Below are 18,287 nucleotides of genomic sequence, written 5' to 3'. Positions count from 1 at the left end.
AAGGGTGAAAACATCACCTCCATCCACCTTTGGTGGTGGAGGTAAAAATATGTTGGTCACAAAAAGCAAAATGAATAAGCAATGAAATCATCATACAATCCTACTGTATCTGGACAGCAGAAGCCATACTCATGCAAAATGTCACAATTTTAAAACTCTCTCCTCCCTTGTATGTTCCATATAAGATTTCCTGTCTCCCATCCTTCACTTTGCTCCTCAACTGTCCTCTTTCTTCATCTTAAAAATTTGTTTTTTTCAATTAACACCTTCACGACTATTTTTTTGCATATGTAATTTGTTGATGACTCAAGGCTCCACCTCCATTCTTATCACTTAAAATTTTTGAATTTTGTGTCAGTTTTGTAAGGACTGAAATAAACTGGAAAATTGTTGTAAATTTAATAATTCACAAAAACCAATATAATATAATCAGTGCAGGTGTGCTTTATGAAGGGTAAATCAAATTATATATTTTTAACGCCATTGTACTCTGATCCCCAAATCTGCGTCAGACATTCAAATCATGATTCCCTTGGGTCGACTAGCATAGGGTCAACAACTCTCCTTTTAATGTGGAAATACCTCCTTATTTATTACAACTTTAGCAACCCCATGAGGTTCCATGAATGAAGAACCTCCAATCGGAAAGGACCTGACCAGGGGTTGCTCAACAGCCAAGAGTATCAAGATTTTTGTTCTTGAGCCACTGATGCTAGAACTTAATAGCAGAGTATTGGAAAGGTGACAAGGGAGGGAAGTACAAATAATATGATGCTATTTCGCTTTTCCAACACCATTTTGTTTGATATTGATGCTACTTATCGGGTGGAGACCTGGTTTTGGTTGACACGCAGTCACCTGGTCAAAAGACTGTGCATCCTGAAGCTCACCTGGATCAGGAGCAACAGTTACTCAAACCTCCCACATACCCCCTTCGGCTCCGATTTTTTTTTTTTTTTTAATGCCGTGAACAAACTTTGGTACATCACGGGTGATGAAGGTTGTGGTCAAGTTTCATTGAAATTGTGGTGTAATTTTGGAGAAGAGAGCAAATACCTAGTTGCGGGGCTCAAACCCCCCACAGACCCCCCGAGACCTTGATTATTTTTTTAATGCCATTACAAACTTTGGTACATCATGGGTGATGAAAGTTATGATCAAGTTTCATCAAAATCTTGTGGGTAGTTTCAGGGAAGAAAGAAAATATCTAGTTTGGGGGGGGGGCATAAAACCCTCGGAGACCCCCTTAATGAACGCGGATTTTAATGTGGTCGATAAACTTTGATACAGCTTGGGTGATGAAGGTTGTGATAAAGTTTCATCAAAGTTGCGTGTGTCGTTTTGGTGAAGATGCGCCCACTAAACCTTCGTTTGGCATCAGATATGAATGAAGCTTGTGGCTAAGTTTCATCAAAATCGTTTGTTTGGTTCAAGCGATAATGACTGAAGTGTATTTTGACTGACTCACTGACTCACTCACTGACTGACTGATTCACGTACTCACTCATCGATGGACATTACTCGATCTCATCAGCTCACCTGGACTTTGGTGAGCTAAAAATGATGCCATTTATGTTAAATATAAAGGACCATCACTGTCATACCATTATATCATTTTGCAACACGATACGAAATTGATTATACTTGCAATTAAGAACCATCCACATAGTTTGCATGCAACCATGAGACTTTTCAGGACTCTAACCCTGTACTGAAAAACACTCTGCCTATCTTTCTGTGCACCTCAGTGGCCTTGAATTTCCAAACTCCAGGTGATGAGATGGACCTGTATGAAGGCTGGTTTAAGCAGAATGGCAGTTGTGGTCTGGTCTTAAAGCCAATGTGTTTGCGAAGTCCAACGAGCCGATTCTCACCAACTGAGCCGCAATCTGGTTCTGGTCTTCACCCGGTCAGGCTCAAAATCAAGGTTAGTGGTAGAGGGAGATAGTCAAAGATTGGTAATAGGCTAGTGAGGTTTTGGGGTAGGGAAGAGCTGCAGGTGAGGGGAGACTGTAATTGTGGTTGTAGAGTATATTTCAAGTTGTTTGATTTTATACACTGCATTCTTATTGATGCAGGTCATCAGCGGACAACAACTGCCTAAGGTGGCCAACAGCAGTAAGGGCTCGATTGTGGACCCATTGGTGAGAGTGGAAATCCATGGTGTACCGTCAGACAATGCCCGCCTGGAGACCAAGTACATTGATAACAATGGTTAGTATTGTTCCTTTTTGTATTGCATACTTCACCATGAACCAAGACACTTTGCCGATTGACCATTTAACTAACTCCTTTGTTTTTTCATTTTTAAATTTGGCACATACTCACAAATTCAAAATAATAAATTATCAGGTATTCCAAATGGCTGGCTTCACTTTGAGTCATCTAGTCTGGGTTTGATTCCTGACCCGACTATAAACCGTCGTAACACTGATGCTCCATCGGCAGGTCCTACAGCAATGTGTGCACTGTCTTCAGCAGGCATGTTAATTGTGTTTCCCATTGGCCAACATTTGCTGCTGGTTAATAATCCGATGACGTCCTTCGCAACAGGCCAGTGTTTGCCGGCACTCTGGTCATATTCTAAATTCATGTCCTAACTTGTATTCTGGGACTTCAACAGGATCAGAGAAATCTTAAAGAGGTGTTGTTTCCAGGATCCGTGTTTCCCAGACAGCGCAACGGTGTGTGTGTGTGTGTGTGTGTGTGTGTGTGTGTGTGTGTGTGTGTGTGTGTGTGTGTGTGTGTGTGTGTGTGTGTGTGTGTGTGTGTGTGTGTGTGTGTGTGTGTGTGTGTGTGTGTGTGTGTGTGTGTGTGTGTGTGTGTGTGTGTTAATGGGATAGGAAGGCAAAGTTAGAATAGTCGTTTTTCAAGAAAGCAGGGTCAATGCTTACACTTCTCTAACGGTCTGTAGCTACAGCTGTAAGCATTTCATAACCTGAAGACATTGTGACTGCGCTCATCACTGATATGGTTTTAATTTCCAAACTCTGAGCCTTTCAAGCTTGTGCAAGGTTATAATCTCATTTCTCCTCAATAACATGTGCACTAACAGGCTAGTTCTTCATTTTTATTAGTAGAGCCGTTGACACTCATGTACATTTTGCCACATTCCCAACAGTATGACTACAGTAAGGTAATTCACAACTGATAATTTAATTTGTGATGGGTTACCACTGTGAGTAACACTTGTACCAACTAGTTACCATAAATCAGGTTTGGAATTCCACCATTTATCTTTCAGAGGAAGCATCAGTTTAAAGCGTATTGTATTCTATTGGCTGGCTCTTAGGTAGTGTTCCAAGATGCTAAACAATGGTTTGATTGTATTTAGCTTGGCAGTGTGTAAGCAGTGTGACCACTCCTCATTTTCATAAATGCCAAGGTAAGCCAATGAAAAAAGCTAAGAATTCACAAGGATTTGGAAAAGCGATGATGATAGAAAACCTATAGAAAACCAAGATGCCAAGGTGAACAACGAATAGCCAAGATCTTGTGAAAAAGCCAAGGAGTGGTCACACTGTGTGTAAGCCATGGTATACTTCAAATGTTATTGACGTCAAACCAATTTCTTCACAGATACAGTAGTGGGTGACCACAAACAAGCAGTACCCATAGATTTTAATAAACTTTTTTTTTATTTTTGTTTAAAATGACACTCTCTTTGGTATACATTTGCTTTTTGTGATAATGATTCCTGTGGAAGGTTTCAGATGATATCTTTAATGTCATTGATTTGACTGAGGTTCGAGTTCCATGTTCCAAATTTTGGCCTCGATGCTACAGACACTTTGGATTTGAATGAAAAAATTGTTTATTACTCTTCTGGCTCCGGTGATTGAATGGATTTTGTCAGTTGTTGCTGTTTTGAGATAATCTAAGGATGGTGGCCTTCCTCGGTAGATGTTGTCCTGAAGCATCTAACCCTGAACTTGGTTCGAGTCTTCTTGAAGGATTTCGTTTTCTGGAAGATTTTGACTGAAAATAATTTTTTGTTACTTGTGCATAACATGTTAAAGCTAGAACGGCACTCAGAAGAGCTCATACCTCCGCCAGGCTGAACAGTTTATGTGTTGTACCCCACTGATAGGTCAGATATACATCCAGACTTTAACCAAAATCAAATCGGCTTGTTCTTGTCACCGACCAAACTCATCCGCTACATTTTGTCCGAATCCGAATTATAACTTTTTGAGATATAGTGCTATACAGTATATAGTTTTTGGACCTATCCTCTCAATGGTGAAGAATCACTTTAAAAATTATAGCATTCGGATCCGGATCGTCGACAAAATTGAATCATTTTGTTCTTGTCACACACCCATCCTGTCCACCAGCACCAAGTTTCATCCGAATCCGTCCATAACGTTTTTAGATATCCTGCTCACAACCCCACAGAGAAACGTGTGAATACACAACCTCCATCCACCTTTGGTGGCAGGGGTAAAAATGGGGTTGTCTTGACTAAATAAATAAGCAGTGCCTTCAAAAAGTATTCACACCCCTTGACTTTTGTCACTTTTTTATGTTACAACCTGAATTTAAAATTATTTAAATTTTATTTTTTTTGTCACCGATCTACACAAAATACCACATAATGACAAAGTAAAAACATGTTTTTAGAAATTTTTAAAAATGAAATAAAAATAAAGCTGAAATGTCTTGCATCAATAAGTATCCAACCCCTTTGCTATGACACTCCAAATTAAGCACATGTGCATCCAATTTCCTTTGGTCATCATTGAGATGTCCCTATAACTTGATTGGAGTCCACCTGTGGCCAACTCAATTGATTGGACATGATTTAGAAAGAAACACACCTTTCTATATCAGGTCCCACCGTCGACAGTGCACGTCAGAGCAGAAACCACCATGAAATCCAAGAAACTGTCCGTAGAACTTTGAGATAGATTTGTGAGGAGGCATAGATCTGGAGGAGGGTATAAAACAATTTATAAAGTGCTGAGAGGTCCCAAGAGCACAGTGAGCTCCATAATTAGGAAATGGAAAGAATATGCAACTTCCCAGACTCTTCCTAGAGCTGGCCGTCCGACCAAACTAAGCAACCGGGCAAGAAGAACCTTGGTCAGGGAGGTGACCAAGAACCCAATGACGACTCGGACAGAATTGCAGAGTTCCTTGGCTGAGATGGGAGAAGCTGCTGGAAGGGCAACAGTCTCCGCAGCACCTTGCAAGTCCAGGCTTTATGGGAGAGTGGCGAGACCGAAGCCACTCCTGAGAAAAAGGCACATGATCCCAGACCTGGAGTTTGCAAAAAGGCACATGAAAGACTAAGAGCATGAAGCAAAATATTCTGTGGTCTGATGAGACCAAAATTTAACTCCTTGGCCTGAATACAAAGTGCAACGTCTGGCAGAAACCGAGTACAGCTCATCACCCATGTAACACCATCCCTACCGTGAAGCATGGTGGTGGCAGCATCATGCCATTGGGATACATTTCAGAATTAGGGACTGGGAGACTTGTATGGATCGAGGCAACAATGAATGGAGCCAAATACAGGAAAATCCTTGAGGAGAACCTACTTCAGAGTGCAAAAGACCTTAGACTGCGGTGAACATTTACATTGCAACAGGACAATGACCCCAAGCATACAGCCAAAGCAACACTGGAATGGCTTCAAAATTAGAACATGAACGCTCTTGAATGGCTCATCCAAAGCCCAGGCATGAATCCCACTGAGAATTTGAAGATTGGTCTGGACTGGAAGGACTTGAAGATTGGTGTTCACCGACGCTCCCCATCCAAATTGACAGAGCTTGAGCAAATCTGCAAGGAAGAATGGGAGAAAATTCCCAAATCTAGATGTGGAAAGCTGATACAGACATACCCAAGAAAACACGAAAATGTAATCACTGCCAAATGTGCTTTGACAAAATATTGACTCAGGGGTTGAACACTTATTGATGCAAGGTCTTTCAGATTTTCATTTTTAATGAATTTGTAAAAATTTCTAAAAACATGTTTTCACTTTGTCATTATGGGGTATTTTGTGTACTTTGGTGGCAAAAAATCTTAATTTCACCAATTCAAAATTCAGGCTGCAACACAACAAAATGTGATAAAGTCGAGGGGTGTGAATACTTTCTGAAGGCACTATATGTATCTATGTCGACTATATACGAACTCCATTTTGCACACCTGCAAAAGTAAAAGGATATCATTGGTGTGGAGGGAGTTATTAGAGGTGACGTCGGTGCAGTTTTTGTGTGTTCACGCTGTTGTACATCAAATCACATTACCATGTTGGTCGATGTACAAGTTTTATGTACACAGTATCACAACAAAGCCAGTAGTACATCGTCATGCACAATGTCACAACAAGGAACTTTCAGGACATGCTACTTTGCAATGTGAAGAACATTACGCACAAGCACAGAAGAACTTGCTTCAAATTTGAATATCTTCTTCCATTAGTTTTGAGAACATCGTAAAAATGTATTTGTTGGATATTACTTTCAATTAATACAAGTGTGATTCAGGTTGTTAGGGTTCGTAAAAGCTTAGTTTGCTTATGGATAACACTGGGGAACAAAGTTTTTGTTGCATTGATACCAGCACTTGATCTTACCTAATTTGAGTGTACTGAATTCAAAACTGAAGTTAGTTTCTCTCTGGAAGCTCTAGAATTTTTGCAATCCACCATTATCAACATATATTTGGTAAGTTACAATTTGTATTAAAAGCAAATTTATATTAAACATATATTTTGCAATTCAACATTTTCAACATTTATTTGGTAAATTACAATTTGAATTAAAAGCAAATTTAAATTAACATATATTTTGACATAAAGACGATAGGTGATTCAGAACAATTGATAAGGATGGAATGCAAAGTTCAAATAGGTCCTATTCAGGGAAGAATTTGCGCTTGTAGCTCTTGCGTTTGTGGACTTCCACAGGGCAATCTCGTTTGATGTTCCAGCAGTAGTCTGCCATCATATTTTTGTCCCATCGCCCTTGGTAACGCTCTTCCATCGTCATGAGGTCCTGATGGAAGCGCTCTCCCTGTTCCTCACTTACAGCCCCAAGGTTCTCAGGGAATTGATCAAGGTAACTATTCAGGAAATGGAGCTCGACACTCATGTTGCACCCAAGATCCTGAAAAGCCAACAGCATTCTAGTAACCAGAAACTCATAGTTATCTGCCTTTTTGTGACCAAGAAAGTTTTGTATAACTGCGACGAAAGACAGCCACGCTGTCTTCTCCTTGTCATTCATCTTCCTTACAAATTCCTCATCAAGTACAAGGGCACGAATTTGAGGTCCATCGAACACACCTGCTTTGAAAGACAAAGACTTTGTCTTCTCGAAAGACAAAGGAGGAAAAGCAGAAACTATATGTTGAAAACATTCACCATCAGTACTCAATGCCTTCACGAACTGTTTCATCAAGCCGAGCTTGATATAGAGTGGAGGAAAAATGATCTCTCGGATTGGGTCATTCACAATGTTTGGCATGCCTGCTTCCAGAGTTTCAGGGATGGGCCACTCCTTCTGGATCCAGTGTTTCTCTCGAGCTCGGCTGTCCCACATGCAGAGATGGCATGGAAACTTTGTGAAGCCTTTCTGTTGACCAAGGAGAGCGATGACCATTTTCAGGTCCACACAAATGATCCAGTTGTGCTCGTGATATTTGAGTAAGTCAATGACCATTTTTATGTCATTATTTTCTTCTCGCAAACGCACTGAGTGACCAACTGGAAACGCTCAATAAACATTGCCATTGTGCAAGAGAATACCCTTGAGGCTGCAATTAGAGGTATCCAGAAATAATCGCCATTCTGTTGGATATACGAAGTAACACCTAATTGCCTGAGAAGACCTGGGATATTGTGGCAGTAAAAAAACTGCTTGTTTTCTGAGAAAAAGGCGACAACGATCTGGTCCCGCTTTTGGAAATATGAAACATTTGCAGAGTGGTCAAGTAGATTTTTTTCTTGCAGCCTGGAGGCTAAGACCTCAGCTGCTTTCTTGGAGAGCCCCAAATCACGCACCAAGTCATTCAATTCCGGTTGGCTAAACTGCTGAGGGGCTGATGACTGTTTGGTATCAGAGGAGGAGGCTTCGGATTCTGAAACCATTTATTGAAGCCTGTCATTACGACCCTCATGCTCTTGCTGATCATGTTCACTGCCTTCATCTTCAGACAAGACAAAACCATTAAAGACTGGAACGGGGAGTTCCTCAGAGTGTGGAGTAGGTCGAATTGCTGAGGGAATACAGGGATAGGAGATCTTCTGCCGGTTTTTCTTGCCGACACCCTTTGTGTTGACCAGGCAAAAATAGCAGTCAGTTACGTGGTCCTTTGGTTCTCGCCAAACCATGGGAACTCCAAAAGGCAGACCCTTTCGTTTTCCTTTTGTCCAGTCACGAAGCATTTCCTCACAATTATGACATACAATATGAGGAGCCCATTTCTTGTCTTGGTCGCCAAGGGGAACATCAAAATAGGCTTTATAGGCATGCCTTACAAACGATGTTATATTGCGTTTTTGTAGAAGTAGTGTGTAGCAGCCACATACATAACAGAATGCATCAGGATTATTTACACATTTATTTCTTATTTAAGAAGCCATGATCAGATCTGAAACAAAGAAAAACATAAAGTTAAAGAATATATATATATATATATATATATATATATATATATATATATATATATATATATATATATCAATAAAGATAAAGAAAATTCATGTCAAATAAATCGTGAGCAAATCGTTAGCAGCAAAACGAATACGGTCTATAGTTATTTAGCAGTTTACGCATTGTATATTTCCACTAAAGTCCGAAATTGCACCCGAGTTCTGAAGTTATCCCTCGTGCAAATGGCAATGGGTGTCCTTTTTTGTGAAAATTGCAAGTTTCAAATTGCATGAAAACTAGAGCATGTAGAGGAAAACCGATTTCAGATTTGAAATCAGCGTTGAAAAAATACATAGAATAAGTTGAAAAATCTCACGCAACAGATAATAAGAAAAAAAATTGTTCCCCAGTGTAATGAACGAGCTGTGTAAATCCTGTGAGATACTTCGGCTGAAACAGTTTTTAGTTTTCTGTCATATTTTCGATAGGCCCCATATTAACCACGGCATTCCTCTCGACTGAGTGATCGCTACTGATGTTCATTCATTTGTTTGTATGCAGCCTGGCATAACTATAGGTTTGCATCATTGCTGGGAACATGACCGTGCAGCTGATGTGGTACCCCTAGTAGGTTAGAATAAGAATTTCGAATTTGTCCAGGGGGCCAGCGATAAATTTCCCACTATTTGCAAAAGATACTGTGGGATTTTTAACATCCACTAACTAATCCTAGCAAAAGGGATACTAAATTAGAATCTATCTGAAGCGCAGTACCCTCATGCAGGCAAGAAAGAGCGTGCTTGCAAAGCACCACTCTGACCGTTTATAGTCAGGCCAACAATTGAACAGTGGTTGCACAGCTCAAAGGCAAGTGTCCTGACTCTGAGCCATCCTTTCTGACAGTAAAGGGATGTTTAGCCATTATACTGTAAACATTACAAATAATTATTGTGATGTACTTTAGCACCTACATGTGAGTGAAACCAGCAATACATGAAGCGTCTGTACAATATCCGTTGTTGGAAAATTGAAGAAGACGAGTATATACAATGATCCTATCAGCAAATGGTCAACATGTGTGGCACACCATGTGTGAGTGTGGCAGCCATATCACTGTGATGGCACTCCAAATATGCACGACCTAATAGATTCGAACTCGCTTTCAAGGTGTCTTAACAGGCTTTTTTCTGCAGAAATTGAGGCTAACGGAACGATTTAACTACAAAAGCAGGACGTTAAAGAGAGTGTCAGGGAAGTTAAAGAGATGGAACAGGTTGATAAAAACAAACAAATGCACTAGCTTTCGGGATAAATGGAGTAAGAAGCAGTGAAAGGTGTTGCATGTTAGTGAGTATAAATGAAGCACAGGAGTGGGTATGGGAAAGTTATTGAGACGTCAATCAGACCAGTGGTGAATGACTGAAGGAAAGAGACACATGACAACAGACACAGGCAATCAGTTCTACAGATAAGAGAAAAGTGGGATGGAGGAATGGAGGTGACCATCATCCTTGAAATTGGGGAGGGTAAGGAAGCGTACAACTTCTGAAAAAAGTCATGTGATCTGGAGGGGATGGGCATGGTCAGAACATGGCAGTTGGAGAAAGACTCAAAGCAAATTGGCAAAGAACTACAAGGCCACTGACCTGCTTGCGGTAAGTGAGAAATAAACCCTAACACTTGAACAGAGATACAGCCAGTAACCCCGAGAGGCAAAATGGAAAACAGAAGTGTTGACCCAGAGTGATGAGACATACTTCATAACATAGCAGATGAAGGTCAGATCAAGGCCATCACTATACATGTATGTAGTAATGAGCAGCAGCTCAAAATGGACATTGCTCTTTCAAATAACACCAAGGAATCAGCCAGCCATAGTGACTAGCTTCAAGGTTAAAAATAAAATGGGGAAAAGGCAAAACAGTGTGATCACAAAGGTTGCACCACAGCATAAGAAGATTAAATTATTATTGGAGGGTCATGAGAACAGGGTCCAGCGAAAATCTCAACCAAGCGGTCAGGACCAATTCCTTCGACATAGTCAAGGCATTTGACAGTCTGGTGTCCTGTTTGCTTGCCAAGCTCTCTGAGTGTGGCATACAAAGCCACATCCATTACTGGATTTCTGACTTTCTCCACTCATACAATCATTATATTGCTATCAATGTAACCCTCTCTACCCCTCCTCCTCTGGAGGATGGAGTTACCCAAAGGAGTGTTTTGGGCCCAGTTTCATAACATAGCAGATGAAGGTCAGATCAAGGTCAGCCAATAACTCAGCTACGTGACTTAGGGTCCTCTGTCTGATACCATTTACCGAAAGGTCACGTGGTTTAATTACTGGGGGACATGCCCTCGGTACGTCTTGCTCAAACTGGATCACCTTACCAGATCAGATGCAGCCGAGCATAACTGCCAAGAACGTACCGGATAGAAAACAGATCATTGGGGGACAATGCCCTGGCTAGACCAATGAAGAAAAAGACCAAAACAAGCTAGGAACATTTCTAGACAAGCATTTATTTACAATGGCGAGAACGGTATGTAGCACAGTGAGTTGGATTTCTTGTTATGTACAGCAGGGGGTAGTAAAGAATTAATAGGGTGTGGCAAAAAGGGACACAGCAGACTTGTCCCGTTGGAACTTCTACAATCTTAACTTAAACTAGGACAGGTGCCATCGCACACACACACACACACACACACACACACACACACACACACACACACACACACACACACACACACACACACACACACAGACACACAGACACACAGACACACAGACACACAGACACACACACACACAGACACACACACAGACACACACACCCGAGGAAGATTACATATAGTCCAGAGAGAAAAAGAGAAGTTGAGGATAAACGGCCTCAAAATACCTGACGCAGTCGGCAGACAAACACAACCCAGTACGGTTAGGGAGAGGTAGGAGGGAGGAATACTGGTGTCTAAGGTGTGGGAGTGAGAGGGGTGGTGTCGTGCAATATGGGAGGTGCAGTGTCGTGGCAGAGGAAAATGGGATTGTGAGTCAGTAATGATGCTTTTTTTGTGCGTCCAAAGGAGAGGGGATAGAGGGATGGAAAGAGAGAGAGAGGAGAAAAGATGCGTGACGCAAAATATCCTTAACCTAGCCGTGTATAGGTCTGTTCATGTAGCGTGTACCTCTGTGGGATGCTCCATCTGAGCGTTCCCACCTCAAGATGTGGCGCATTATCTCCAGCTTAGTCTCTTTGCTGGGGCTCATGTCAATGTGCGCTTCGCACTGGTCCTCAAGAAGAAGCATGTCTCACAGTTGCACACCAACAGCAAGCGAAGAGCCAGCGAAGAGCAGAGACAACGAAGAGCCGAGATGAGCAGAGAAGAAGCGGGCAAAGAAGAGAGTGAATGGCTCTGCGCTCCACCCTTTATAAGCCGTGGCCGAAGGGTGGGGTGACGCCCCAAAAGTGAGGTGCTATGACCCGACTCCTGCTTCTCTATTGGGCCACAGTGGCCCGAGCCATGCCCTACCAGGCTCCCAGGCCCGGAAACAGTCTCATTCGCCCATCCGGCTCAACTTGGCTCGGAGGTCTTGACTCAACATAGGGTATGAGCTGGCACCCTGGCCCCAAACGTGCTCCGAGTGCAGTCTGAATGCCAAATAGTAAAGAAAACCCGCCACCCACGGACCCCCTCTCATGAGCCAGAATGCACACCTGGGCCCGTACCCAACTACCAGATTGCCCTTCATGCTACCCCTCCTCGCCACCCCTGCCTTGCCGTGTTCTGGCGACTGAACGAGGGTCGTATCAATCCAGTACTCACCGGGACATCCCCGGCAAGATGCGGTCGAGCTATTAATGCCCGTTGCTCGGCCCCGCATTGCGCGGTCTGAGGCCAGTCTGAGTCGTGCAGCAGTCCTCTGTATAGTGGCGAATGGTAGCAATGCAGAAGTACGAGGAGCTGCGGAAATATTTTTCACATGTGCGGGAGGCATTTGGGGTCAACGTGGTGAAGTTTGGTGAGCAAAGGGTGAAACAAGGTGAGATTCCGGTTGGAAATTGGCGTGCAGATTTGAATGCCTTAATGGCACGTGATGCGTGTGCAGTATCATGTGTAGTGTGCTTTGTTGGTTCCAAGCCATGGGAGGCATTATAGTGTGCTTATTACTCATCACCTTTGCATGGTGTGTATGCTTGCTTCTTTTATTTGTACCATGACTAAAAGGAAAGGGTTTGATTAGAAATCAGAATAAGAGACAGAGATAGTTAATGGACCTAACTAGAAGTCCCACGCAACACCCTTCATCCCATTAACCCACTAAACATGAGAGGAAAGTCTAACTGCCCAAAGACTAACGAAATAACTGCCTAGGGATCACTGTATGTTGGATACCATTACATATACATTTACATATATATATATATATATATATATATATATATATATATATATATATGTATATATTTGTAAATGACCTCTCAGATGCTCAGGAAAACCCTCCTCCTTTATCCCATCACACTGTTAGGCAGACTTCAGCTGCATCCCTCGATGATTACCTGCTGGAATTGATGACCAAACGCTGGTCTGACAAATGGAGCATGTCCTTCAATCCTGGAAAATCTCACCATCTCACCCTGTCACTTTGGAACAATTGTCAAACTAACCCACCTATCCATTTTCATGGTCAGCCACTGGAAGACTACTACCATGGGCTGGTTCCCCAATATCACATCTGGCCATCCTAGATCATGTGGCATCTAAAGCTCTAAACATTATTGGCACCTCCAGTGATGAGGCTGAAGTATAGGATTTGTTTCTTTCACATGCCTTACACAGGCCGTTCCTTCCAACACTTCACTCCTGGGCTTCAAGCCTGTCACATGCAGGAGTAGTTGGCATGCGAGCAGGTCATTGGGGGTGCCAAGCATAAGCAGTGAGGCTATGGGCACGAGTTAGAGCAGAAGAAACAGGAGGGTGCGGGTGATAAGAAAGGATGAACCGGTGTGTCTGCATTTACAGCAAGACGATTTCCGTCTCAGGATACATAAATTTGCATATTGGTCTCATCTCACTGTTTGGGTGAAATGTAATTTTGAAGGCTTTGAGGAGGACACACTCTACCTGCATGATGAAACAATATGAATGGACCTATTTACTTACTACCAAGGAAGGTGGGAAAGGGGAAATGGGAAGACAATGATAGAATGGTGCTAATGGGTTGGATGAGGAGGAAAATAAAGGGATGAATAAAGAGCAAAGATTTCATCATAGCTTGTGTAATGAGCCACGTTTTTCACCATCTGCACAACTACAGCCACATTTTTCAGAGAAGGAAAGGAGAGCTATAGGTGATCGAAGCAACGAAATGATGAAAAAGTGAGTGTGGGCAGGAGCGGAGGAGGAGAAGAAGTCCAACGGGTGAAGATGAGGAGAAACAAAGATAACAATGCAAAACATTATTCAATATGAAATTGTTTGTTTTTAAAAATAGATTCTATTTAGGGGATGTCAGAGGACATAGAAAAGTATGAAAGTGTATTTGTTAAATCCAACACAAAACTGGCAGTTTGCGCTGGTAGTACAGGAGGAAAAAACGTACGAATATAATGGTTCGAGTTATTCGCCATAAAGGATCCCAAAGTGTTGATCAAAGTGTTGATGTCTTTACCCTTCGTCAGGGCAAATTTGTTCCAGCAAAAGGTAAAGCTTGAAGTGTCAGTACCTTGTGATCCTTTCCGATGGATAACTCTAACCATTGTATTCATAAAGAGAGGTAGGCAAGCAGAAAACGATAATCGAGTTAACGAAAGGGGGGAAGGAACCAACCACATGCAAGTATCATCTTTTCATGCACTAACCTGCACAAACAGGAATCTTTTCAACAACTTGCCGACACAGGTTGCAGTGCAAAGGTGAACAAAACCTATCCAAAAACTTGTCAAGGAGACTTACTGACTTCATAAGCCTGTTGTTGGCTTAGTGGTTAGGGTGGCTGGCTTAGGATCTTAGGGTCCTGAGTTCAAGCCTTGTTGGCTGCTGAATTAACACCAGATGGGGTTGACTCAGCCTGTCATCCTTCTGAGGTTGGTGAAATGAGTACCAGTGTACTGATAGAGGGGCACAGCATCAGCAGCACAGCTGTGCTCCAAGAAATAACAGCTACCTGCCATCCAAGCTGTCATATACAAGAACAGAACAGACTTTATTCCCAAAGAAGAACCTCCACCTGCTGCTTGCAATTTCAACTAGTGCAATTTCAAAAACATCGTGCATCTATTTTCTTCCAAATATCCACAAAGCGAACAACCCAGGCCGTCCCATCATCTCTGCGTGTAGCTGCCCCACTGTGCTCATCTCCAGTTACCTTGAAAGGAAAATGGCTCTTCTCATCGAGTCTCTACCTGTTGTGATTAAGCCCATGAACCATGCACTCAAAAGTTTCTCATAAGTTCAGGTTTAGCACCAACAGCAAAACTTTATTCACAATGGACATTTTAAATCTTTAAGCTATTATTAATGACGTGAGGGACTTTGGGTGCTCAAACACTTATTCGACCTCCATCTAACTAAAACAAGGCAATGTCTGTAGATCTGTATGACCTTGCAGAATCCAAATCGGCTCGGTCAATCCCAATCAAATTTTGCATTCTTGCTTGGGGCACACCTATGTTTTCATCCAACACCTGCGTTTTCATCAAAACAGTAACTTTCATTTGAGGACACAAAAGCTCGCTTAACCCGTTGAACCTTGAACTACTTGGACTTTCAGCTCGCCAAACCCTGGGCTCCCCAGAGAAAAATCCAGCCGCTCAGGTATATGGAGGTTTGCATAGCGACCAGTAAAACAGCAGCTATGGTTTAAAGGATTAAAGTTACAAACAACTTTGGTTGTACAACCTTGAATGTTCTCGATGGTATCAGCATGCTGCATACTCTATAGGACACTCAATGGCCAGAGAAACCAGACAGAGACTGGGTAATCATTTTTGTATACACCTATTGGATGTAAGAACCAACAGCACAAATGTTTCCAAACCAAAAGATTGATCACTTTCATCTTCTCAACCATTCCACTCAACACATGACCACCTGTATTATTTAATTGCATTACTCAGGGCACAACCGACACGCAGTCGTTCAAATGTATCATATGTACACCTACAATTCTAAGAACATTTCAAAAATTTCAATTAATCAACAACCACTTTTTGTTTCTTTAATTATCTCATCCAAACTATTTTGTTTCTTCTTATTATTTTACAATTTCCCCCCTTTCTCCAGTTTCTTTATACATTTATATTTATCTATATATTATTCCTTTTCTCTATTTGTTTACCATTTCTTTCCCTATATTTCTGTCATGGTGCAAACTCACTGAGAGTCGTAAAATTTCACCTCCACCCAACATCTATTGTCTTCGACCTTTGAAGTTCAATGACATCACCTCTCCCTTGCTAGTACCGCCTCCTGACCATTGTCTTACCCCTTCTATTGAGATATCATAGTTGCTTATGTCATCTCTCCTTTCCTTTATAATCCTTTGTCGATCCATACTTTAATGTTGCGCCAACAATGGGTAGCGTCTGAAATGTCAGCCATTCATTGTTTCTCATATGAGTAAACTTCGGCTTTCTAAAATCCTGCTTGGGAAAATGCATTGTTTGACACAATAGACCTTAACAATGTTTAAATGAACAGGTTTGGATTGAAGGAGAAGGGTGGAAATTTAACATGGATACAGAAAAACCAAATACGGAATTAATTAGGTCGGTTGAGGCCTAGTTAGAAGCACGAATAACCAACAAAAATGATTGTTCAAAAATGGAGTTAACCCTCAGAGGCAATGGAGGAAACGAACATTTCACAATTGCATAAATGACTGTTATAACAGGCAGACACAAAATAATCCAACTGGAGGATGAAGAAGAAGAAGAAAAGAAGAAGAAGATTGTTATTTGTTCGTAAAATTGGAAATTTCACTGTCAAACAAAGCTCACAATCTTCGGATAAAATATTGTGCAATTAATTTTCAAAAATGCAATGAAAACAAAAAAAAAGCAATCAGATTGCAGACCCTCGTCAGGACTTGTTTGGTGTGGTGTTTTTTGTGTGCCAAATAAATAGAAGGATGTGCTAAATGAAAGGTCATTATTGATTGCAAATGAATGGTCTAACTGGTCTAGTTGTAAAGGTGGATAGGTCAAAGGTCTGAAAAGTTGTAAAGGTCAAAATAGTCTGAAGGGTTTAATTTCAAGTCTAAACAGTCGGAATTATCTAAAGGAATTTAAAGGGTCTTAAAAGGTCGAAAAAGGGTCTAAAGGGTATTAAAAGGTCTGAAAGGTGTGAAGCTCTAAAGGCCTAAAAGGGGAGCAAGGAGTCTAAAGCATCATAAGGCTCTTCGGGGTCATAGGATTCTGAAGGGTCTTAAGGGTTTTAGGGATCTAAATGATCTTAAGGTCTATAGTGTCCTATTGGTCTTAAAGGGTCTTAGTAGTCTTAATGGTCTTAAGGGGTTCAGTGGTCTTAAGGGTCTAAAGGGTCTTAAGGGTCTCAGGGTTATAAAGGGTCTTCGGGGTCTTAAGGGTCATATGGGTCTGAAAGATTTTTACAGCTCTTAAGAGTATAAGGGGTCTGAAGGGTCTCAAGGGGTCGAAAGGTACCGAGGGGTCTGATGTAATTAATACACTCCTACTCACGTTCTGTGTGGACAAACAGACAAACAGAGAGACAGACAACCAAACAGACCCAAAAGCAAAAACTTCTCCTCTGTCGATGGTAACTAGAGAGTTCATAGAATACCTTATAGTCTAAGCAATGAACGATTTAGGTTGGACAAAAATGTTATCAAAACTTTCTCACCTGAAATGACTTCATTGGTGATATGTCTTATCAGAAAAAAAAATCCCACCCGAATCCTCCCATGGGAAACCTCGTTTTGACCTCAAATCCAAGATGACCGACATTGTACAGGTGCAAAACTTAAAATGCACCTAATTTTGGAGAGAAACAACAAAGAAACACTTTTAAGGTGTCATTTTTAACTAATTCGAGGACCCCCATTCGTTTAGTGATACTTATAAGATCGTTAGATATCAAGGTCATATGTCAAGGTCAACGTTAAACTTGACCGAAGCAACGTTAAATTTGACCGAAATTGTATTAAGAGTTATGCCAAAATGATAGTTATTGATAAAATATATTGGTTGTTATTGCCACATATACCATTACGATGCTCATTCATTTAGTAATAGTTTTGAGGTGATTGGATATCTAGATCATGTGATGAATTCAAGGTCAAGGTCAAATTTGATCCTAATTTGACCCTGAATTTGATCAAAATGATGCAAATCGACTCAAAATAAAGTACATTGGATGTATCATTTTCAATGGACTCTTTCAAGATGTCCATTCACTTATTTATGAGATTGGCATCGAGATCATAATCATAGCCAAATTTAACCAAATAAGTAAGAATCCAAACAGATTTTGTGACCTTGCAGTGACATTATTTTGAAACCCGTGTTAAGGTGTTTAATAACAAAGTTTACTATGTCTGATCACTTAAATGATATTGTATGAGTGATAATTTTTTAAACTCTAATTGCAATGTCGATCCATTGTATTATTATTGAGATCTACATCCTGGTCATCATCATCCTGATTGTCCACATGTGGCAC

At 41.2% G+C, this 18,287-nt stretch overlaps 1 protein-coding gene across 2 annotated transcripts in view; it reads left to right on the top strand.

Moving 5' to 3' along the window:
• The window catches only part of LOC147030063 (1-phosphatidylinositol 4,5-bisphosphate phosphodiesterase delta-4-like), a 125,114-nt gene that overhangs the window by 84,615 nt on the left and 22,212 nt on the right, over positions 1–18,287 (top strand). For both annotated transcript variants that reach the window (XM_085873776.1, XM_085873775.1), the window contains 2 exons: positions 1,749–1,927; positions 2,079–2,214. In XM_085873776.1, the coding sequence (XP_085729902.1) occupies positions 1,749–1,927; positions 2,079–2,214 (315 nt within the window). The remainder of the gene's footprint in view (positions 1–1,748; positions 1,928–2,078; positions 2,215–18,287) is intronic.

This window comes from Eptatretus burgeri, chromosome 3 (genome assembly GCF_056783735.1).
Source record: "Eptatretus burgeri isolate ZD-2024b chromosome 3, Ebu_testis_v1, whole genome shotgun sequence".
In the NCBI taxonomy this organism is placed as follows: domain Eukaryota; kingdom Metazoa; phylum Chordata; class Myxini; order Myxiniformes; family Myxinidae; genus Eptatretus; species Eptatretus burgeri.
Note: the sequence above shows the minus strand (reverse complement) of the source record. Positions and strands in the feature narration are given on the sequence as shown.